Source organism: Callorhinchus milii, unplaced genomic scaffold, assembly GCF_018977255.1.
Source record: "Callorhinchus milii isolate IMCB2004 unplaced genomic scaffold, IMCB_Cmil_1.0 Scaffold14, whole genome shotgun sequence".
In the NCBI taxonomy this organism is placed as follows: Eukaryota; Metazoa; Chordata; class Chondrichthyes; order Chimaeriformes; family Callorhinchidae; genus Callorhinchus; species Callorhinchus milii.
Window position 1 is genome coordinate 3,514,711 of NW_024704755.1, and position 26,046 is coordinate 3,540,756.

Consider the following 26,046-nt stretch of genomic DNA (forward strand, 5'->3'; position numbering starts at 1 on the left):
TTCTAAATTTGTGTTCTTATTATGCTCAGCCACAGCCTTACGGTTTTCTGTGCAGGCGCAGGAACAATTGAAAAATGCTGCATTCTCGCGCATTGTTATTCCTCATCATCTTAACGACACTTGATTAATTAAGCAAACGAGAATGGCACAACGTGAAAGAACAGGAACACAGTGAATAATTTACTAATAGGGCAGGGCTTTGAGCTAACTGTTCTACCCTGTTATATTGCTCGGATTCAATCCACAATTACTCACAAATTGCACTGAGCAAAGAGGTCAGTAACCACACTCATCAGATTTTTGTAATGCAAATCACAAGATTCAATGTAGAATAGGCTTCTTCAACCAAAACAGGGGACCATCACCCCTGAAGATGTGAACTGCCCAGTAATTGGGATAATTACATCACCATGATGCAATTATTCCTGCAGCTCAGTGGTTAGAGCACTCGTCTCTCAAGCGAGTGTCCCGGGTTTGATTCCCCGCATGACGAAATGGTGGGCAAGTTTCCTTACTCCACACACCTCTATTTAGCTAACAGTAAGTAGGAACCTGGTTGTTAGTCAATTGGCGGATCGCTTTTCCAGGGGGTAATAATTCCTTCAAAAATAATAAATAAAATTTATTATATAAATATATAAATAAATCAATCCACGACTGTTTGTGGGGCACTGCTGTGTGCAATTGGATACCACATTTCACTTGCAAAATATACAGTCAATTCATTTTACAGTATATTCTGTGAGGCACTTTGGGACGTCTCGAAGACATGATAAGGCGCTATATCAAATGCAAAGATTATTATTATTATTATGATCCGCCATACTATCTGAAAACAGTTTCAAAGAAGCTTTCCAATGGTGATTTTGTGGAACAGTGCAGCTCAAGTCAAGAACGTAAAATAACCAGTAGAAGATCTAAACAGTGAGTTTAAGAGGAATATCCCTATGCAGAGGGTGGTGAGAGTGTGGCACTCGCTGCTGGAAGCTATGGTTGAAGCCAAATGCATTAACTTGTTCATCAATAGAATTCATCAATAGAAAATTTGATGAATTCATGACGGACAAGGGAATAAAGGGGGAGAAGAGAGGGGAGCAGGAGAGGTAGAGTTCACGTGGAGTATCTAGTTGGACTGTAACATCCTAAGTAAATCAATGCGAACTCTTAACTATCATTTGTTATTATCCAAATGGAAAAATACACCACGTATTCCTGGGACTTCTTTCTGACGTGAAGGGTGCTATTCAAGTGTAAATTGTTATTGTTGTTGTTGGTGCAGTGATAATCCATTCCGAATTATCCAAAACCATAAATCATTTATTTCCGAATTAATACAGTATTCCCTTTCCAACTGTTGATCATTCAATTCTGACCATTTAGTTTCCAAGTGGTTCTAAATTATTTATTTTCTCTATTTTCCACCACAACACCCCAACCCCCCCACTCCCACCCACATCTAAGCAACCCTCTCTACCACCCGCCCAACATAAAGGTTGCCTTATCATTGCAGGTAATTAACGACAGGTAATTAACTGCAATGCTAGATTTCAGCACCAGCACATCAGCATTTCATGCGAAGTTCCAAAATGATGTCCATTAATCACCTCAGACCATTGCAATGATAGTATCAGCATCCCATACTACCTAGTGGCTTGCATTCATGGAATCATTTAGCAAGGTTTTCAGCTCCAATGCACATCAATCTTTTTTCTTTCCAATTGATGGGCATCCAAGTTGCTGGAAAAGCAATTTTACTTTACTGGAATGGCTAGGAGTACAAGCACTTAGCCAACCAATTCTTTGACCTGCTTTTTAAGTTTAACACAGGATATTTAATGGCTTATTGAACAGGGGGGGAGGGGGCAAAATGATGATTTTAACACTTGGTTTGCTATTGTTTTAATAGATCATAAACCAGGGCAAAGATCACCTAAATGTTAATCGATCACTACTTTATTTTTACAGTGACCGACTGTTCATTATGAATAGTTATGTAAGAATATGGTGGCTGGATGCTAACGCGTGATGATTTAGAACAGTATTCCAGATTTGACAAGCCGAGTGAGGAATTTTTTCCAACAACAGCTTGCATTTATATAGCACCCTTCAAGTGGGGGAGCATTTTGGAGCGCTTAACAATGGAGATTGATGCCGAGCCGCGGGGGAAGAGGGGAGGTGACTATAGGCACGGTCGAAGAGAAGGGTCTTCAGGTGTGAGTTAGTGCTGCACAATTCCATTTCCTTATTAAGGAAACTGGTTAGAGACTATCTCTGGTTCACCTACAAAATACACAGTCCCTACACTTTAGAATAAGTCCTGTGAAGCTCTATGAGATGTTTCAATGTGATAGGACTCTAAAGAAATTGCAAGGGTTATTATTCTTATTATAATTATTAATATTGTGATTATCCCTCCTCCCACCACACTTTAACCCACTATCCCTTAATTCATAAAGAACTTGGGCGCCATCCTTCTCGATAAGGCTATGAGTTCGCAGAGGTAGTTGCAATTATTTTTCAGAAATTGCACAGCACTTTAACAGAAAAAGACACAAATCCTGGTTTCATTGAAGACACAACCCATCCACATTCAGCAAAACCGCAAACCAACAGAAAAGTGCATCCATCCATTTCACAGAGCAGAGAGACATGAAAACTTGGGACAGCTGCTGTTGGAGCAAAGAAGGTTAAGAGGGGAGCTAATGGAGGTTTTCAAAATGATGGGTGTTTTTTCAATTGTTTTTGACAGCGGGGCTGTTTTGAAGTCTGTTATTGCAGATTATTCCATTCATGCTTGCAGGTATTCACATTGTAATACATTTCTCAAACTATTCTAAAGGAAAATACCGTGTCTCGGCAGCATAATGGACGTGGGAAGAATATTAGCATGAAAACAGCGAGTTCTCCTACCAACGCTGTGAATTTTTTACACAGACCACTGTTTGCACATGAATGAGTTAGTTTTAATTAACCTGTGGCACACTTCATCCCAGAGCACACAATGATGGCAACTCCAGGAGACATGCAAACAAATGTCAGAACTGGCATCAGGTGCCAAAATAGAACAAGTGCGTTGCCTGATTCACTTTTCTCGATGGGAAGAGTTCTATCGAAGTGCCTTTTTTTGTAGCCACAAAGGTAATCTGTAGAGATGTGCACTCCGAGTTCTTGGCACCAGATTTGGAGCTTGTGAAATGTAATTCTTATTTGCAGGCTTGAAACTAAAGATCGAATTGCAGTTCATTATCCTGGAGTAACAGACTCCCTATGCTTTTAGGACACACAAGCTAAATGGAGAAAGCATGCGGAAATGGGATTAAAGATATTAAAAAATTGCCTTGATCTAATTAAATGCTGGCGGAGACTCGAAGACTTGAGGTCGACTCATGTTTCGGTGATGTTCAATTCCTATCATTCTCCAAGTAGATTGCCAGAGAACATTGTTCACTGCTGCAGGCACTGACCCAGAGGTAAAGTTGACGCACTACAGATCGAGATTGCATCCGCATTCAAATACAAGATCTTCACCCTCACATTCAAACCCCACCACCATCTTGTCTTACCGTACCTCTGCCATCTCTGCAACCCTAACAACCCTTCCACTCAGCGAACAACTCAAATTAAGTAACCTTTCAATAAATACTTTAACATTCGTGATGTTTCCATCAATCCACTTTATGAAGTCATTCAGTTAAAATCATTGCACACCAGAACCAAATGTTGAGGCAACAATAATGTATGTTACATTTTTGAATGGTCAAAAAAAAAACAACAGAAACATAGTTATTTTTAAATAAAGTCCAAGTCCTCAAAAATCTTGCTTAATATTTTTGATTGTCTGTGCAGCTCTTTTAACATTCTGCCTTACAACATTTCATAATCAACTTCTACACAGCCTCAAACCCATCTTCTGTGCCCGACGTACATTTGCAGAAAGCAATGTGCAAAAATACTTAGAGATAAGAAAAGGAAAAGCTGGGAATCTGAAATGAAAACAGAAATTGCTGCAAATGTCCAGGGGTAAATATGAAAAGCTGTTTCACCTGCTGTGCATTTCAGTTGATAGAGAGGAATAAAGATCTCCGACAGTGTGTCATTGCAGAGCGAGCTTGATCAAATAGATTGGGGTGGGGGGGTATTCCTTACGCACATCATTGAGAAATGTCTCACAGTGTGAGTTAGTGTCTGAAGAGCAGTGCTTCTCAAACAATCAAGGCAGCTTGGCTTATGTTCGTGCTGTCAGAATTCTCTATTTGATGGTGTCAGATCAAATTTAGACTGCCCTCGGCATCATTAGCAGACAAACCAAACGTGGAAAGCTTAACAATGAATAATAATACTACAAATTAAAGCACTTCAAGAGGTTCATCTCTCTGACCCCCATTCTAAGTTGTTTGAAAGTTTTTTTTTGGGTGGGGAGCGGGGGGAAAGAGCACCCAAATTAAAATATTCTAGTGTAACTTGCGATGGGTTCTTGCCGGTCATCGAACAAAGCCCAGATATCACAAATACTTTGTATAAAACAAATGTAACAAAGTTTGTCACGGGTTTAACTTACCAGTAGGAGATGCCTCGAGCACGTGACCCACATACGGTCCTTCCCTGAACATGGGTTTGTTATCGTTCTGATCGATAATAGTGATATACAGGGTGGCTGGTCCATCAATGATTTTGCCATCTGGGTCAGTAGTTTCGACTTGCAGCTGTTTGAAGCAGAGACGGATTGAATGAGTTGGATCATTACAGTGACAAAAGCATGTGCCAAAATTCTTTCATGTCAGCGATTTCCTTTCAAAAAATCCCGGGCTGGGTTAACAAGTTAGTCTCCAAGGAATTTCAACCAGAGAATAGGTAACAATCGAAATGGTTCTTAGTTCACAGAAAATCAATTCACATTTAGATTCCGCTTGACCCATTCGCAATTGGTGGAAAGATATGCTGAAATAATATGGTGTGCAAATAGTGCACAGGGTTACTTTGAGATTCTGCATAATAAGGTTAGCATCCTTTTGGCAATAAGCACAATTGAATTGAAAAACAGATAATATTCACCTTATCAAACATTTCCTTTTCAGTTCCTTTTATCCCAAACCACAATTACTCATGTTAAGATGCTCAGAGGCTTATTTCTGCTCCAAAACATGCAGTGTTGCGTTTTAATCCCCCACTTACATTAGTTTAGTTTCTTTCCCTCCCCCAAGTGCTGTATTCCTTTTCCCAGCAGCAGCCTTACATGAAGACTTTGAAACCACCGACCATTTGAGAATCATAAAACGAGAGAGAAAAAAATCCAGTTTGTTGTATGTCAAGACGTGATAATTCAATTGGATGCTTTAGGCCAGCAAAGCCACTCCAAGGGCTACAGTTTCCACTTAAGTAGGATTTTAATTACACACACGTCACTTTTACAGTCATGTTTAACCTTCCTCCATTTGTGAATGTGTAGATGAAATTTCAGCTCAAATTTCAGGGCACAACAACAACAATAATTTGCATTTATTTAGCCTCTCTCACATTGGCAAGATGTACCAAGGAGCTGGACAGTCGACCGTTTGCACCCGAGATGGAGATTGTGTTCGGAAGTCATGTTCCTCTTTGTGGTTTTCCTAACTAGTGTGGAGAATCACTTCACTATTTGTTTTATCAAAATAAGACAGGATTGCCTTTCCTGTCCACATCCATGGTTAGAGCAGAGAAGTTTCTTCGATGCACAAATCTCTCTCTNAAAAAAAATGGGAAAACGGAAACAGATGGAAACCATTGAGCCCATTTACCCTGTTCCACTATAAACAAGATGTTTTTGGAATAATAGAGCCCCACTGATCATGCCAATGTAGATCTCGAGGAGTCAATGTCTGAACTATTTGTATTAAGGATACAGTTTTTGTATCATTTGGACCAACTTGGAATAAATAAACCAACATCTAGGTCAAGTCAAAGCCAGTAGTCCCAGTGGAAGTTATCTGCTGGCGACATCTCATAGACAGAATGCAGAGAAATGCAGTTTACTGAGAATAAGTATTGGCAAACAATATAGAGAACACAATGAACATTAATAACATCAAGGCTAAAGCATGATTGCTTTGTACATTTGCAATGTTTCTGCCTCTGAATGCACGTAAAGGGGATTCTAGATATGCAGAACAGACAATGGAAATTCTATTGTGTAAACCTAATAACAAGACAATTTTTGCTTAAAATATACTGTGAGAAATATTCTGGGGCACCACACGTTGTGTCTTTTTACTTTAGTCGTTAAGTCCTCACTGAAAATAATGTTATGATCCGTGGAAGCGTGCTTGGAACTGCAGGATATTTTTATCACTTGCACGGACTATTTTTAATTTTTAAGAGTTGTAAATAAATTCTCTGCACATAAATGCTCCTCAGAGCTCTCGGAGATTATTTATTTTGACATTTTGCAGCCCTATAGACCAAAACAAAAGTCACTTCTAATGAATATTTGAACAGCCATTTCGTTCTGGGCTGTCACAAACTCCTCTGTAGCAATTCACTGCATTGTTTACCCATTATTATATTAGAAACGTCGTAGTGCGGGTCACGCACGATCTTATATCATTAGTAAGAATGTTTGCTCACTTGGGAGTGAATATGATGGACCTCAAGACATCTATGCATCTCCCAAAGCAGAGTACAGTACTTCTATAATAAGCCTGGTGTGTTAAACTCCTCGCATACACACACACACACACAAAGTAGATGAGCTTGGAGTTCACTTTTCAAGATACAGTAGCTTGACTCTCTCTTTTCACTCGTAATTAATGTTAAAATACATATTTGCTACTTTTTATGATCCTCCTAAATGCACACTGACACTTCTAATGTAGACACCGAGGCACAGCACAAAACCACGTCTTTTCCTCGCGGATTAACAATAGTTAGAAAACCTCCCTTTAGGTCAGCCTGCGAGTCCAGGAGGAGTTTTTTTTGATAGGAAATCAAAAAGGGATATAGAATCCGTCAAATACTTTCAGGGGTTACAGTTTTGTGAATGAAAGTTGCATCAGTGAAGTAGATCAGTTGTGGGCTATTTTTTTCTGGCATGGCGTAATTGTTTCAGACTGACCTGACATTAAACTCCCATCAAATACCAAAGGGGGTTGTTGCAATCTCACACAAGGTTTATTGCCTGAGGTGCAACATCATTCTGAGCATCAACTATTTATAGCATTGGAGTAACTTACGATGCATTTTTTTTTTACAAAATCGGCCTGAAAGAAAATCAGTAGCAAAAAGGCGCCAGAGGAAATATTCTCTTTTCTGGGTTCGGGTCGAGGTTTAAAATACAAGTTTAGTTCTCAGCGGGAATCAATAAGTGACAATCGGATTCAGGAAATCGTTTGCAATCGTACTGGGATGAATTGTAGTGCTGGGAGCCGCTGTAAATGACCCACTGACATCGGAAATATTTATTACACTAAGGATTACTTAAGCAGGGACTTTCCACAAAAGAGCCTGTGCAGTTGTGGTGATCGCTGCATAAATGTTGGGATCTGATCTTATTACGATTTTGGTAATCAGAATGAAGAACTCAATAAAAGGCGGATTAACAAAAGAGTATTTTGAGGGAGGGAATCCACATGCCTCCCGCCTCCCAGCTCTTTCAGTCAATAGACCACAAGCCATGAAATTTCCAGCCTATTATTCTTCCCCCCGGCATGATTGCAAGTTAAGATAAGGGAAGATACATTCGGCTAATCTTCACTCTCGCTTTAGAGCAATGCTATGATTGAACGCTGTGCCAACCGAATAGGAGACATGGGCGAAACAGATTGTCAGTCAGAACCCATGCCAATGCCACCTACCTCTCTTGCAGTAGATTGCTAGGTCTACGTTTAATTCAGGATCAAGAGGATTTGCCTCCTTTAAGAGAATCCACAAATTGGACTAATATACTGCGATTTCAAACAGGATTCCTTATTTAAGAAACTGGAAGTGCATCCACACGACTTAGGCTCAAAGAGTCAAGGCTGACACTGCAATGCAGTGTTGGTGGAGCGCTGCACTGTTGGAGGTGCCGTCCTTGTGATGAGACATTAAGGTGCCTGCTCAGGTGGATGTTAAAGATACCATTGGACTATTAGAAAAGAGAAGGGAATTTCTCCCAATATACTGGCCAGTGGAATCCTATAGCTCAATGGTTAGAGCACTCGCCTTGGAAGCAAGAGTTCAATTCCCTGCAGGGCAAAACCTTGGGTAAGTTTCCTTACTCCACACGCCTGATAATAATCCCTCAAGTAAAAAAACCACAATAAATTAGTCACTTCAACCCATGACTGTTTGTGGGACACTGCTGTGCGCAATTGGCTGCCGTGTTTCGCCCACAAATATACAGTCAATTTGTTTTACAGTATAATCTGTGAAGTGTTTTGAAACGTCTAGAAAATGTGAAAAGCGCTATATCAAAGCAAGATTATTACTATTTATTATCAATCACCCCAAATAAAAATTGGTTATCGACTCCGTTGCTGTTTGTGGGACATTACTGTGTGCAAATTGACTGCTGCATTTGCCCACAAAATACAGTCACCACTGTACAGTATATCCTGTGAAGCGCTTTGAAACATCCCAATGCCATGATAGAAAGCTATATATATATATTATAATCCTTGCATTTTGACATAGCGCCTTATCATGTCTTTGAGACGTCTCAAAACACTTCACAGAATAGACTTTAAAGTGAATTGACTATATTTTGTGGGCGAAAAAAAAGCTATATATAATGCAATGATTATTATTATTATAAATCCTGTGAAGTCCTTTGAGATGTCTCAATGACGTAAAAGGCTCTGTTTCAAATGTAAGGATTATATTGCTTTTACTTTAGACTTTTTTTCAACGGAATCTAGTTTCAGAACGCAGTTCCCATGAATCAGCATGACGCATTTCTGGTTACTGAACACAGTCCCCACTTGCTTTCCTTGTTAAAGGACCCAGTTAGAATTGCCACAAATTAGACCCCAAAGGAGAAGTGGCTATTTAGTTTCTTTTGCTACGTAGTCTATTTACGTAATACTGAATATAAATCCAAAATTACTTATTTATACCAATAATTTCAGATCCAATTCCACCTCCATGTTTTAGAAAGATTTGACAAGAAAACAACTTGCAGTTCTAAATAGCGCCTCCAAGATAGGATAATGTCTCAGACTGTTTATTCATTAGTCAATGTGTCATATAGCGTCACTAATTAATAATAATATTCCTTGCATTTGATATAGCGCCTTATCACATCATTGAGACGTCTTAAACCCTATATTGTAAAGTGCATCGACTGTGGATTTTGTGGGCGAAACAGCAGCCAATTGCGTACAGCAGTGACCCACAAACAATCATGGATTGAGTGACCACATTTTTTTTGAGAGATTATTTAACCCCTGAAAGCGATCCGGTAATCAATCGTTTTCAGGGGGTAATAATCCCTTTAAAAACAAAAGGGTTCCTTCTTACTGCTAGATAAATAGAGGTGTGTGGAGCAAAGAAACTTGCCTAAGGTTTCACCCCACCCAGAAATCAACCCTGCGTCTGCGAGGCGAGTGCACTAACCACCACGCTACGGGATTCCACCTGGTGAAATAATTAATTTGCCTCCAAGTCATCGCCAGATTTTTTTGTCGATGAACATAAACCCTTACAGCAGGTCAATGCCAACGAATTTCTTCCACTCTGCACCTGAAAGATTTTGTTGTTTTGTGCGCAGAACATTTCATCTTCAACTAAGCCTTTTGTCTATATGAATCAACCGAGTTAAGCATCATAACCTTTGGAAGAAGCATTCATTCCCTATTGCATGAGGCGATAGAGGCAAAATCTTCATTAAGCACTTTTTCTTTTGACTGTTTGAGGGCATATGATACATAATTTAGCTATTATGGTATTCATCAGTCATTCTTAATAACTCTATAGGTATGAGGTGGATGCATAATTTTGTTCTGAGAGGTAGAGTTCTAACCCTTCATTAATTTTAATTAGGAACTTTAAGCTCTCAGGGCAGTGTTGAAGTTCAAATCATAATCAATTTGGATTAAATTATTGAATCCAGCATCATAAAGGAACAATAATAAAAAAAATTACAAGGCTATTTGCCTCATCATATTTTCATTGTTTACATTCTTTCTTTTTCTCCCCCTACCACCGCAGTCCTGACATTTCAAGTGGGAAAGATTAAAACCAAATTGGTATTGAGAAACAGAAAAGAAAATGACTGTATAAATTATATCTTTAATGTCGGGTTTTATTCCTCCATCATATGCCTGCCCTGCTCACCGTGGTTGCTCACGTATACAGACTAACCTTGAGCTGTGGGAGGTTGGGTCAATATTTCTTCCCTTCCCCTGACTTGCAAATGCCAATCTCACTCATTGCTTACCCAACAAGCAGTTTGCTTAATAATAAATAACAATAATAATAATCAGCTTACTTGCACGTAGCAGTTGATCCAACAAGAATGATGTAAAATGATCGTTTCAGCTCCCAAACCGCCAAGCTGCCAACCTTCTACCTTGTGATCCCACCCAGCTCTCCATTTATTAAGCACTGGGCAACAATAGCAGCAAGAGATCTTCCCCTGCTCTTTCCTGATGGAAACCCAATGTAAAGTATTGATAATTTCTGATCAGCAATCTGTGTTTATATTCCATCTCCTGAAAGTGGACTCGTTTCATCCTCCACCTGGAAACATGGTGCTATGTTGACCTCAGTTACTCTCCAGTTGGTACCTCATCTGTTTACATACGAAACTTGATCTGTGAGGGACTGAAGGAGATTCAACCTCAGAGGGAGTCACAGCCAAGCTCGATCCTGTTTAAACACATAACCTTTTTAGCAGGGAGTAAGAAATACCAATCAAGATTCGGAAACCCTACCCCTACCTAACTGACCACCTCCTTCCCAAACTGGGTACCTAGGCTAATTCTAGAGCTGCTAATGAGATCACGTCACGACTTTGAACCACCCCCCACCCCCTATGCAGCTTAAAATCCAAACTTTAGATGTGCAATTCTCCAGAATCAGAAAATAAATCACAACCTGTCCCGCCCTTTGCTCATCCATTAATTTCACTGAACCAAGCAAGTTCCGAAGAAAATCATGGATGGAAATTGTCTGACACAAAGTCCACCCATTAGAGAGAGACCATCATTGGATGATCTAATTGACTAAAAGAAGCAGAGTCAGTATCGCATAGAGAAAAAGATCATGCACTCCAATTACTATAGCCCTCTGGTAAGAGAGCTGTGTCAACAAAGACTAATACTCACTCAGCTTTCAGGCTCCAGCTAGTCGCACCAGAGCACTATAACCGAATTTTAAGGATCTTTTTACTTGTGAGAAATGCACGGCAATGGTATGCATGTGCGAATGTGCTTTTGTCAAATCCATCCGAACTTTCTGGAAGGGTGTGGCACATAAGAAATCAGAGTATGGGCACTGTCACAATCTCGTCTGCTCATGGGCCATTCAGCAATATCAGACTGTGCCGAGTATCCTCAAACCCAAAGAAATCCAAAGGCACCTCCTGAAACTGAGGAATACTCACTCTGGGAGCATCCAAATATATAGAGGGAAAACTATAGGTAGCAAATTCCTCACATCTAGACATGTCAACTTGTACATCATAGGGACTGACTAAGTGCCTTAGTCAGTGCCTATGATGCCTTAGTCAGTAAGAGGTATGGTATTTCCTATCCCAATGCTGTCTCTGTTTTTCTGCTTGTCCTCGAACCCTCTGCTCCACCATCGACGGGTGCACTTTCAGCCATTACACCCCGAAACTTTGGAACTCACTCCCTCAATCCCTCCGCCTTGCCTTCTCCTTCCCCTTTTTTCACATCACCCCTGAAGAACTTACGCTCACCTCCCACCTCTCTCCCCAGCTGGGAGTCAGGCTCCGCCACTGTTAAGCACACCAAGACACTACCCCATGTGAAGGGCGCTATATAAACACAAGTTGTTGTTTTATTTTGCGGTTGAAAGCGGCAGCCAATTTGCGCACAGCAGTGTCCCACAAACAACATCGTGCATAGTATGATGCCAAATACAGTAGATTGGGGGCTTTTCTGTAACTAGAGGTATTTTCATTTCATCCAGTGGCTTTTTCTGAAATATCAACATTTTCTCATAACAGAAATATTAACACTGAATACCAATCATTCTCAAAACATTCTAAATGTGGTTTTAGTTAGAAATAGGTGGCCTTGTCTCCCCTTTCCCCAATACATTTCCATCTATAACTCTACAGAGTATCTGAAAAAGAGACAAGCTAAATAGAGCAACATGGAAACAACCATTAAGTATCAAGCTAGCCAAGTTTTATTGTGGTGATAAATGAGTATTTCCCAGTTTTACATCTTGGTGAAACATTTGCTCGAGGATTGAGTGCAGTCGTTCACTTAATCTTCAATAAATAACTCCCATCTGCCAAGATTTTAGCACCATTGTCTGCAAAATGCTTAAGCCATCCTGTGCTGCAACTAACTGATCATTCAGTGCAGATCGACAACTGAGAACCAAACTACATCCGGAACTCAGGAAAAGGGGAAAAACTCAAGTCGTTTATTTTAATTACGTGAATGAGCATCCACGAGAGAGAAGGGAATCAAGGTACACCGGAGAATGGATTAGGAGAGGAACAGGAGGCTTGCGTGGAGTTTAACCAACAACATGGACTATTTGGGCTGAAAGCCGATAATCATTCAGAAATGAAGTTTTCCCTGTTGGGAAATTTACTAGACTTGGCGGTGGGCTTTCAAAATGGATTTTTTCCCCTCATTATAAATACTTGGTACATTGCCTGACAAAGGGAAAATTAATTATTTTATCTTCTGAAGAATACTTCATGTGCCATTTTAAAGTATATGGAGTTAAAGTACACTGCCCTTCTATTCCAACCATTCGATTTATGACCACTATAAGTGTATTGTGTTTCAGCTCCACAACCGAGATGCATTGGATTATTTCATAATCTACGAGGATTTAATTGCTGCCAGATTTGACTGCCTGCATCGCTCACTCACAGTCCTCTTTGGGAATATAGGCTCCCTTTTTAATGGATTTCCTCAATCTGGACAGTGAATAACATAACTGATTTATCTGCTGAAATTTCCAGGCAGAGTGGGTGTTTGCTGCCATATCCTCTTCACAAGGCTGTCAGAGACAGAGATGCATACCCATTGCTCAACAATATATAAACACCATGCAAGCAGATGCACATCATTAAACCAGGATAAACAAATTACAAGGAAAGGCTGTTTTCAGAAATTATATAAAACTGTGTTCCTAATACTCGCGTTATTAGATTAAGATGAATATTAAAGTAACTGAGCCATCTTGGTGTTTCAAGCACTTTATTTACTCTATTAGTAAATCATAAATTTATATAATTTGAAAACATCTGTGGTTACTTTCAGTATCATGCGCCTGAGCTGATATTGCACTGAACCAGTCACCCCAAAGAAACTCCAATTTCTATGGATTATCTGGATACTTTTTTTGGTGGGGGGAGTTGAGATAAGGATCAGCCATGATCTAATAGAATGGCAGAATAGACCCAAGGAGCTGAACGGCCTTCTCTTGTTCCTACGCGCCTTTACACTGAAGCATCAACTTCTGCTGGTCGGATCCAGTTTTCTCACCACGGGTGAAACTCCCATTTAATCGATTTCACCAGAAGATCAATGAAATGAGATTAAGTGAATGGGATGGTGACGAGCAAATAAAGATAAAGTATAGGAGCGTGAGTTAGGGTTGAGAAACATTAATAAATGGTTCAAAATGCCTATCAAATTGAGTAAATTGGTCCTACTCATTGCAGTCCAAAGTAGCTAACAATTGAACACCCTTGGATCATTTAAAAAAAACACCTGTGGTTACCTTGATACTTTTTAATTTAATGCGAGATTGTACAAATAACTTTAAACTGTCTGGCTCAGTGTCTTGTTCGCTGAAACTTTCTCAGCTGAATGGGCCCTTAGCAAGGCAATGGCCCAGCGCTTTGGGATATCTTCCTGACGTGAAAGGCGCGATACAAATGTAATTTGTTGTTGTTGTTGTTAAACTGTGTCTGAGTGTCAGGTCCCGGGAGAAAAGAGTTTAAGAAGTAAACTGGATCTTGTTGAAATAGCAAAATAATGAACCCAGCAGGGCTTTGTTTCCATTAGCTGTTATACACCTCCTTTGAAAATAAGCTTGCTGTTCAGCAACAGTTAAATTGAAGGCAAACAGTGTACGCTTTACTGCAACACAAGCAAAGCAAATGCAAATGCAAGAGCAACTGTCTTGACGATGCACAATAGAGATTTTTGTATGGATGTGTGTGGGGAGGGGAATATATCCTTAGGGCAACCTTGTGTCCTTATAAGTGAATCTCAACTTCTATCTAACATGTTATATTATTTTACAAAATGAAAGGCACTAGAGGTAACATAATTCCTTAAGAGGCTTTGTCAGTTTACAATGGGTTACACAAACTTGATTTACTTTTACTGAAGTATTTGTGTGCTGGACATTTCTGTGTGGTAATGTTCTTTTGCTGCAATAAAAAAAATTCTAAGGCCATATAATGGAGTGTAGGTGTGGGTCAGCTTGTGGGGGTGGGAGAGAGAAGATAGGAGGAATGAGGTAAAGAGCCAAATAAATGCAGACACTGAAGTGAGAAATGACAACTTAAGTTCGTTACAATTAACCTACTGTAAATGTTCTGTTTCCCCCCCTTAATAAGCTAATTCCATTATTTGAAAGGAAGCAGATCCAGAAAATGTGCTGCGCAGTATTTAGGTTGTGAGGTTCACTTCTGGTAAACAGGATGCTTTCGTCTGATGGGCCCAGATGCCAAAATGGGCCTTTGATCTGCCCACATCTTACTTATGACTCATGTTTGGATCAATCAATCGTCTATGGCGAAGCCGGGATTCGACAGCAATCATTTTATTTTGGATCAAATAAATCCCTGAACATAGGTTAAAAAGCTAGAATGTGGAGTCACGTAAGTAATGACAAGTCCACACAAACGAACTGCAAAGATTCTTTACATAACTCATCACTCACTCTTTCGAGAGAATCTTATCCGTCGAGTCCAGAGTGTGCTTTTTTACACCTCAAAATTAAAATCGTCCAAAATCTTGTTTTAAGGAACAAAAAACATCTATTTCGCTCCTAACATTGCTTATTCAGCAGTAAGGTAAGGAAACTCTCTGGAATAAATATTATTGCCATTCAATGATTGATTGTCTGATCAGTGGTGGGGGTCTTAAACAATCAGGTTTTCCATGTCACGACACACATGCATATCTGGTGTCAAGGGCACCGACTGGGGAAATTAATCAATTGAGCTTTGCTACTTGGCTTCTCTGGTTGAGTGTGCAATGAGGTGGCTAATGGTAGAGCTGTCACAGCAAAGGATGAGACAGACCAGTGGCCTTGCACACATATTACTGTCCAAGACTTTAAACTTGTCAGATTCAATCAATAAGTTCTCTGACGGAATACAAACTACCCGTTTTGTGCACTCGATCCTCTCACATAGACCCGACTGCCTGTTCTGAACGGCTAAAACTAAGAGAGTAAAGCAAAGCATAGATGCTTTCTCTACGGGGGACATATCGGCAACCAATACCTAGACTGAACTGAAGCAACTAAGGGTTTGAAGAGATTTAGTATTAGACAGGAGAAACCTTTAGCATTGGTTATATACACAAACACTCAACAAGAGTTGGCAGAACACAGGCTACTGCTTCCTAGCCTCATTATAGGTGACATTAAAATGGCACACAGTCTGTCACATGCATATGAGAAACTCTGCACCAAGACAGCAGACAAGAGGAAACAACTTTAGGGATGAAAGAACAATTTCAGGAAAGACACCAGAAAGTATTTGTTTACCCAGAGGATAATTAATGACTTTGAACGGATTTCCAGGAAGGTTGGTTGTGGCCAGGAAATGAGATTCAATTTAAAAAAAGCTTGATGCTATGATGGGAAGACGGAAGGATGAGATCAATGGGCTGAAGATCAAATGACCTTCCTCATCCGATTCTCTCTTTCTGATCTAGAGAAATTCTGCTACTATATAAGCATATATAATATCTCTCTCTCTGTCCACACCATGAAATCATATGGATTACTTCCAAGCTGAATTTTGTTAAGTGAATGGGTATTTCAACACGAGATTCATTGGAATTTAACATCTTATATATTTTTTTCCCTTTTAAACTACAGTAATGTGCATAGGTCAATTAAGAAACTACACAGAGCTCCCATGGATGGCATTCTGAAGGTTACTTGAATTATTAAATGACCCTCAGTGATAGTAATTTAAGCAGCACATTAATCAGTACTGACACCACCAACATACTAGACATGTATAAAATAATTTCTTCATAATAACAGGGTTGTTATATAGAAGTGACCTGAATTACAATGCATACGGCGAGACATGATAATGGATATAATTTATTCAGCAGTTAATGTCACCCTTAAATATAACATTTTAATTCTGCAAGGCAGATCAACATAAACGGGTCAGGGCGAAATGTTGGGCAAGTTTCCTTACTCCACACGCTTCTGTTTACAGTGAGTAGAAACCCGGTTGTTAGTCGATTGTCAGATCGCTTTTCCGGAGGTAATAATCCCTTCAAAAAAAACCAATAATAATTTGATCATTCAATCCACAACTGCAGGACACTACTGTACGCAATTGTCTGCCGTGTTTCTCCCACAAAATATACAGTCACTGAACTTTACAATATATTCTGTGAAGCGCTTTGAGACGCCTCAAAGACATGATGAGGTTCTATATCAAATGCAAGGATTATTATTATTAAACAAATGATGCATTGTTTTATTATTGGTTAAATTGCTGGGGATTTTTTGGGGAGGTCAGCCAAGTATCTGACACACGTGGAAACCCATCACCATGCTTAAGAGTATCCAAACCAGACTGAGAGTTCCACGCACGACACCCACACGTGTAAATCCCGGTGTCTGGAATGGAATGTGCACTCTCTCCCCCTGGAGGGACACACCCTCCTCACCTAATTTCCGGAGAGAATTAAGTGCTGTTTGGCAAGAACCAAGGCTTGAGGACCCCAGAATGTCCGCTGGTTGTAACTGCTGGAGTTTAACCGGTTAAAACCGCATAGCTTGCCATTGAAATGGGATTACGATGACACTTTGCCAGGGAAAACAATCAGAAACACCAAATAAGCAAGGTTAAATCCATCAAGCATTAGTACTATTTATTTGCTTCTAAATATAGGCAACTTTCATTAGAGGAGAGAAAATATGGAAGAGTTCCTTTAACATAGAAGAAAGTGGATTTCTGTTGCGACAAGATGGGGATAAGGCAGGATTAGGTTATTAGCTGGAGTTAGATTAGAAGATCAGCCACGATTGAATGGCGGGGCAGGGTCGAAGGGCCAAATGGCCTACTCCTGCTCCTACATGTTATGTTAAGATAAAGTGAATTTCATTAAGAAATCATCTGATCTCATTACGAGTCTGTCTCCGTGTGGTCGAGTTGGCATTTTTATCATGCTATCATGCTGCATGTGAAAAACGTTGCCGCCACAGTTGAAATGCACAAGGTATAAAACATAATGAGTAACTGCTCTAATTGGGTGAGGTTTTAAGTGAGCAGTGTATGCGTATTGGATGTGGATTTTAGGGAAAACTTATTTGCAAGAAACCGATACAGAACTTGAACAAATATCTCCTCTCCTATTATTGTATCGTGCTCACTTTAGATATTAATTCTGACTGTGGATGCAGTATTAAGTGATGCTTGTCATATCATGCCCAGGCACCCAAAAGAAACATTAGACAGAACTACTTGAGGTATCTATCCATTGAGTACGGATTTTTTTTTCCCCTTTCCCTCTTTCTTCCAGCCCCTCCCCTCTCAGGTACACACACATTTGTGACACCACATGCAAAAGGTTCTCCCTCTTGGGTGCCTGATGTGTGGCAATAACACGGTGCTCCCTCCTGCTCCATTTAGCATTTCCCTCCACCAACACTGAGAAGTCGTTGTGCGGTGAACCATGGGCGTGAAAACAAGTTCCCTCTCTGGGTAGTGCAAGGCATAGGTAAATAAAGGCACTCTGCCAATGGAGCACTGTATTAGGCAGCCTTTTAAAAGGAATAGAAAAAGAGGAACAGAGCCAAAAACAACACACACTCACAACTGCAAACTGATGAGCGTGGGCCATGTAACTAGAATGGTGTTTTCACCAGGTGCAAGGAAATATGTTGCGGTTCAATGCTTTCATGGCTAACGACAAAGTCAGGGCTTTCTTCAGTGACCTTGGGCTAGGTCCATACATGCCAAATTATCTCAGCTCTCTACTTACACAAACCAGACTCATAGAAGAACCAGTTTGGTACCACAGTGGGATGGAGGTAGGATTGGTATCCTGGGAGGATGAGATTAAAGATTGATAAAGAATGTGCAGCATGGAAACAGGCCACTCGGCCCAACCAGTCTGTGCCGATGTTTATACTCCACACAAGTCTTCATTCCTTACTCCCTCCCACATCCTTCTATTCCCCTCTCCTTTATGTAAAGGTCTAGCTTCCTCCTGAATGCATCTATACTATCTGATTCAATGACCGCTTCAGGCAGCGAGTTCCACAATCTCAAATGGGCCAAAGGGTTTCTTCATCTGAACCTCTCATGTTGGCCCAAATACTATTTAATTTAAACTGGTTAAGGCAAAGATTATCCTTTACTTCTTCAGAACAAAGTACACAAAAAGTTTGCTAAGTAGCAAATACGATCCAGTATTTGTTTAATTTGCCTATATTAGTCTAACAGAGGCAAAAAAACTAAATGTTCCTTTAACTAATAAAGATGTTAAACATGGTCTATTATATTTAATGAGATAAATTGAAGTGGGAAATTAAATTGTGGTTCTGTGATTTAATGATCATGAACAGAATTGTGATATCAAGTGTTAGGATAATATTCGTATTTGACTACATCTCTTTAGAGCATTTTTATGTGGGTTTTTGAAGTCTGGAATGAAATTAATCAGTCAAAATAAAGCTGCCTATTTAAAATACTGGTTGGTGGATTTTCAACTTCTAAGACAGACAAGAAGATCATTGCCAAGTAATAGCTACAGAGATAATTTCTATTAGAGATGTCAGAACACTAAACGACTACATTATTAGAAAAGCTCTAAAGCTGCACAATCTTTTTCCCAACAATCTCCCACTCAATTTCTGGCTAATTTCACAGATCCCACATGTAAATCGAACTTTATTTAGAAGCAGGACGGGTCAGTATGCAACAGGTTTCAAACATTGCAATTTCAAACAGCTTTGAAGGAAGATGGGGAAAACAAAAATCAGTGACTCCAAAAAAAATTGCTGCAGAAATACAAACATAGAAGCTATTCAATATTTTAGTGATCCATTACAATGCAGCGATGCCCAGGTAGACAGATAGAAGCAGATGTGTCAAACCAAAGTGTAATAATAATAATCCTTCCATTTGATATAACACCTTATCACGTCTTTTAGACGTCTCAAAGCGCTTCCCAGCATATACTGTGGTATACGACTGGGTTCTACGAACTGCTAGGTAAGTAGTAAAGTAAAGACACCTGTTGACTGAATTAATTGCACCAAATGTCCATTTATATTCAAGGATTCAGAGGGCAGAGGAGAGCTGTTCTCAAATGTACTTTAACAAGTCATATTCACTGGGTCTTTTTTCTGTTCATGTTGTCTTAGATATTTATAGATTTCAGGTCAAAGAGACACATGGCTATTTCAAGGTAAATGTAACACTGGATGCTAAAGTACGTACTGTATCCGCATTGTAACATGCGAGGATTTACAAAAAGAGGCCGAAATTCAATTAACTCGGTATTATCTTTGTGTCACTGTGTCTCACCTGGAGTGACACTTCCGGTCAAAGTAATGGCAACACAGCAACATGGCAATGAGTTGTCATATAAACCCACTGTGTTTAACTCAGTACTGTTCCGTTTCTTCCCAACAGGAGAATTTCAATCGGCGGCTAGTTTGCTGAGCAATCCCGAGCTCGGAGACATTTCTTGAGGATTCGGGGTCCCAGTCGTGACTGGCGCTCTAACCTTCTAAGTGAAATGAGCGAGGGAGTTCTAAAGATAGACAGACCAAAAGGGACACTAGTTTACTCCAAGGAAAGATGCCTCTTACCAACTGAAAGAAAGCATTTTGCTGTAAGCCTGGAGGGAATGAACGCCCCTATTATTGTCTGCTTTCACAAGGAGAAGAACTGCCTGATAATGACAGTTATCTGCTGTCATTGGACCAGTCCATAATCAGAACCTCTACAAGGAATGTTTCATGTCAGTTATTGAATAGCAATTTGCTGGTGAGCAAGAACGACACTGCTGGGACACTTCTTGAATTCAGGTTGTGAAACTGTCCTAGTGATGATTGCCCTGTTGGATGTCCCATGATCATGCTCTCACCTTTTTCAGCACCTTTGCTTTCCTGCCTCCTGATATAGACGACTGTGACTTGCAAAATAAATCATTACCGCTTGTTCTTGCATTCCGAGGTGTGATTATACATTTCACTCTCCGGGAAGAAAAACTGCGTTTGCTTTAACTCTTTTCCACCTCGTGCTCTTCATTACAGCGTGTTCACACTTTGGGAACAGCAGACCATATGGCACTGTCGTTTCCACCGTCCTGATCACGTTTCTCACCTGGATACATAGGTAAATGCATAGCACGGAAATGTGCATTAAGCAGCCCTCGTTCTTATCCATGTGATAGGAGAGGCATTGGATGACTCACTGCACACTATTTTATTCTCGGATGCACTGAGACAGCAGTACAAGAGCACACAGGCTGAGGGTAGGAAAGGAGAATTTCAGAGCAGACACCATGAAGTATTTTTTTTTACCCAGAGGGTAACTAATGGCTGGAAAAGGATATCAGGAAGGATGATGGAAGCCAGGATGCTGGACTCTAAAGAAAAACATCTCGATGCAGGGAACAAAGAAACTGTTGGGTGGGTATTCTGAAAGGATAAGGTCAAAGGGAACTTCTTCAATCAAAGCGATCGTGGTGATTTTGTGCTACTCAATCCTTATGAGGTGACAAAAATCAAAGCAATCAGGATTTTGGAGCAATGTTGTTACACTGAGGTGATTTCAAATCTCCAGCTATTGTAATGAAGTTATACAGTGCTCTGTCAGGCTGCAACTGAATTATTGTGTACAGTTACTAGCTGCCAAGACATGTGGATGGAGAGTGAGTGGGGGGTGGGCAGCGCGGAAGAAAGTAACTAGGATTAATCTCTGTGTTAGAATGAATATCTCTGAGGAACAACAGTGAGCTCTCTGTGGAGGAGATCTGAGAATAGAAATTGAAAGTCCGCGTGTGGTATCCTCAGAGTTTCATTTCTTTCGAAAAGAAAGTCATTGAAACAAGTACACTTCCAAAGAGAAAAGTGCTCATCGCAGTTGGGAGTTGAGCTCAAACCTAGTTTTGAGAGGTTAAAAAGAAGACATTCTCACCCACAATTCTCCAGTTGGCCTGTGTCAGTAGTGTTGGATGCTGTGGAGTTTCAGAGCAGATAGCGAATCACGGTAACTACTACCCTGAATGTTTATTGATTGTAATGTGTTCTCGTTTGGTCACTGACAAAGAAATAAAGTCCTGATGAAAAGTGGAATTTAAATGGACTTATTAACCAGAACAGACAGTAAATGCATCAGCCTCAGGAAAGATTAATCAAAACATTTGATTCTCCAAAGCACCGAAGAGCTCATTCATTACTTCACTAAAAATTCACAGCTCTGCTGGTCTCTCGTTTGATACATTTACCCAGTTAAGCTATCTACATCCACAATATTTGTAGGCTCTCATTCATTCTTTGCTCAGTATTTGGCAAAAGACGTTGACTCTTGCCTCTAAAATCTCTGGATTTTAAAATTAATGTTCAAAGCTCTTCGTTATCGAATCTGGTTCCTCAACGCAGAAGTAATATTTTCAATAATTCGTGTTTATTTCCATGGGATTGCTTAAATTACAAGAAACAGTGATCTCTTCTCAGTTAATGTGCATTTCAAGGTGAAAAAACATGGATAGTTTTGTCATCGGCAGCCAAAATATAACGGCGCTAATTGCAGCAGCAGCCAATGAACGGAGACATAAAATGACTGGCGTTTTGTTTCCTTCGTCTCTCAGTCGGTGTAGGCACCTTCAAGGTCTACGCTAGGATTTCAAAGCACGGACATGTCGTTGGAAACGTGCAGCACTTTTCTATTGGTATTGCAGGCACTTGATGCCACACAGTCAGCAGTCCTTGTGAACCACAGTCACATAACAAGAAAAATATCTATCTGCATAAAAAGTTCAATGACCCGTTCTGCCTGTGCTCATCGAGTGGAAGCTCCACTTCTTGTTTCATTGTGTAGGGCACCTACAGTGTCATGCACATCAGCTCCAGTGTGCTGGAAGCCGGGCTGATTTATTTTGACAAATGTTGTCTTATTTATTTGAAAGATTGCCTTGAAAATCATAGTTTAAGGCAGTTTAGCATCACTGGAGAGGTATCAGCTGGTAGTGGGATGCAATACAAAGGCAGCAGAGCCTTAAAAACGGAACTGAGGGCAGGAAATGTGTCTTCGCACAGATGTGCAACACGCTTCTCCAGAAGGGAGTGGACATGGGGGGCGTGGGGGGGAGAGAGTGACGGGAGTGGGGGGAAGGCAGTAAAGGACAGGGCTTTGGGATTAATATACCTGCTAAGATCTAATAAACTAAATATACAGTCAATTCACTTTACAGTATATTCTGTGTACAACAACAACAACATTACATTTATAGAGCGCCTTTCACATCTGGAGGACGTCTCAAAGTGCTGAACAGTCAGTTGTTGGGGCCTGAGCATGGGGGAGGTGGGGTGGTGTAGGGGTGAGGGAAGCCAAAGAGGTGGGAGGGAGACCAAAGGCACAGTCGAAGAGAACAATCTTGAGACCGGCCTTGAAGGAGGCAAGGGAGAAAGCGAGGCGAAGGGACCGTGGGATGGAGTTCCAGAGTGAAGACCTTCGAGAAGTCTCAAAGTCATGATAAGGCACTACATCAAATGCAAGGATTATTATTATTACTAAACTGGGGGAAATAGGCTTGATGAGCTGATTGGCCTCCCCCTGTTCCTATTTTCCTATGCGAGAAAATGCCCAATGATTGCAGTTCTGAGTTTCCCAAACAACTCGTGTCTCAGGATTGCCCATCACTGTTGATCTGCCTAATTCCGGTGGAGGAAATCTAGATATAGCCACTAGTCCTCCTGTAAGAGCACATCCCATCTGCCAATCGTGATGCTTTTACTGATGGCAGTCATTAAAAAGTCCATCACACCAATAAATTTCACCATTTCATCATCTCAGGAGCACAGTGAGCAGGTGTTGGAACAAGATAAATGGAGAGAATTGGAAATTGGAGAATTTAAACCTCGGATTTGGAGATTAACATTGTGCTGCTCGCAAAGGTTTGCTCAGTGTGGCACCGTGCCTTAACATGGGAGGGAGTAATGGGAAGGGGAATCTAATGTGCTACCAACCGCATTCAATTGAAAATTGGCACTGATGCTAAAAGGTCATTGAGAAGGAAGCAAGTTTCAGAGAATGCGATATGAATGTAATGCTCATAATATGTTATTTGCATGTTTGTTGAGAATCAGTGCAATTCCCCACGCAGCGTCAAGTGTAAATTGTGTGTGAACCAGTGATAAGCGTATTGAGGCCTCAGTCCCTGTAAGGGGATGGTGAACAGTACAATAGCCCGTGGCATATTTATACATCACTGCGCTTAGGTGTGAGCTCCACTGGCAGCATTCCCTTGTGCTCCTCTGCACAGCCAGGGATTTTTAATGGACCATTTACAACTGCTGGCACGACCAACTTCCTAGCTAACGTTCGAAAAGGCAAACACCTGATCACCACCAAAATCAGCGCGGGGCTACGTTACAGCTCTGATGCGATGCATTGCAGGGAGGTGGGGGGAAGGACAGAGCACACTTCCCACAAATCGCTGTACTTACTGTACTATAATGTAATGTACTGCTGAAATCAAAGCTAGCGTCCTCCCAGTAGCATAAAGCAACTCATTGATTGCCCGGCTGCCCTCTTAGTCAATGGTTCGATCAAGGTAAGCTTTCAGGAAGCAGGGATTACAACATAAATTACTAAAAAGCAAAGCTTATTGCAGTAACAATGCGGGCACAAGGAGCTTGATTTTCTGAAACCTCTGGAGCATGGCTCTGTGGGAGTGAAATCCTTGAGGTGAATAAACCAATTTTGTATGTTCTCATGGTGCAGGGCCACCTACTGCTCTGTCTTATTGGAGTGTGGACTGAAGAGGTTTGCTATTACACGCTGTAGGAAATGATTTGATTATGTATCTCCTAAATGCATCACTTTTATGCAATATGGTTTAATTTCCCATGAATACTCAGTATTGGATAAAAACGGATTACGAGCAAAACGCGGTGTGATATTGCTCTTACACATCTGATAGGCCTCAACACTGCCAGCAAAATATTTACCTGGAATTAAGATCTTAATGCGGAAAAAATCAGAAGGAAATGTAACACTCTCTCACACATACACACACAAAATAAAGGCCTGGTTCACAGACTCCACTGTTAGCAATCCACACAATGGCCCTGTCAGTGATGCTGTTAAGCACTGACTTTTTACGATTTCCACTGCTTCACTTCACTTTTATTTCACTGTTCAAACAAATCAGCCTTACTTTAATACACCCTTGCTGCTTGCTAATCATTACATCATTTGCAGATGACACCAAGCTTGGTGTTGGGGGGACTGTGGAATCAGAGCAGGCAGCCAAGATCTTCTAAAGGGAGCTTGACAGGGTACAGATCTGGGTTGATTGACAGCAAATGAAGTTTGATGCAGATAAATGCAAGATGCTGCATAATTGGGAGTAAAAATAGGATGGCATGAGGTCAAGACAGCACCAATCAGATGGAGCTTACATGAAGAGAAGCAGAGAGCAAATAGGACATTGCCAGGATGGCTTCGATGGAGGGACAAATTAAAGATGTGTGGAGGATGGTCGGGAAAGGCTGAGAGGAGAGATAAGAGATGAGATAATTGATGAAATAGAACTCGTAGTGCCTGAAAAGGGAGGTCTTCAGCATTGAATGTCATTTCCACTGTCACCATCAATTATCTCACCGTTCCCTATTAAATCCTTGCAGGGGGTAGAATTAGCATTGCAGTGCCCATTGTCATACTTGGCTTAAAAATGATGAAAAAAATTATAAATCGCATGCAGTACTTACAATATACATGTCTATTTGCTCGCGGTCCAGTGAGCGAGTGACGATGATGTCTCCGGAGTTTTCACTGATTTTGAAAATGCCCTTTGGTTCCTGATCCACACCCTTTCCACTAATTTGGAATCTGATGCCTTGTTCCTTGTCGGTTATGACCTGGAGAAATAACACAATACATGCATTCAATGTCAGACAAAGAGAGCTAAACTAAGAACAAGGCATCACGTTTGTACCTACTCATTCACTATTGCTTCGTAAGAAGACTTCAATCACAATAATAACCCTTGCATTTGATATAGGGCCTTATCACATCATTGAGATGTCTTAAAGCGCTTCACAGAATATATTGTAAAGTGAATTGACTGTCTATTTTGTGGGTGAAATTACACATCGACGAGGCGAACCACCAATATTTTCATGTCCCGAATAGTTGGCCAGGGATTTTTAATATCCACTTGAACAGACAAATAGGACTCGGTTTAATATGTCACCTGAAGGACAGAACCTCCAACAATATAGCACACCCCTCCCAGTACTGCACTAGACTGCCAACTTAAACTATATGAGTTCAGAGTCTCAAGGTGGAGCTTGAACCCACAAATTTATGACTCAGAGGCGAGCCAGGCTGAGCCAACAAGGCACGAAAATAAGTAGCTGGGGAAGGGATGTGAAATTCAAAATACTGAATAACAACAATATATTTACATTTATATAGTGCCT

At 40.5% G+C, this 26,046-nt stretch overlaps 1 protein-coding gene across 1 annotated transcript in view; it reads right to left on the reverse strand.

Moving 5' to 3' along the window:
• cdh13 (cadherin 13, H-cadherin (heart)) overlaps positions 1–26,046 on the reverse strand; it is a 245,349-nt gene that overhangs the window by 119,515 nt on the left and 99,788 nt on the right. The window contains exons 5-6 of the mRNA XM_007889261.2: positions 25,333–25,482; positions 4,559–4,703 (exon numbers count right to left, since the gene is read on the reverse strand). Of these exons, the coding sequence (XP_007887452.2) occupies positions 4,559–4,703; positions 25,333–25,482 (295 nt within the window). The remainder of the gene's footprint in view (positions 1–4,558; positions 4,704–25,332; positions 25,483–26,046) is intronic.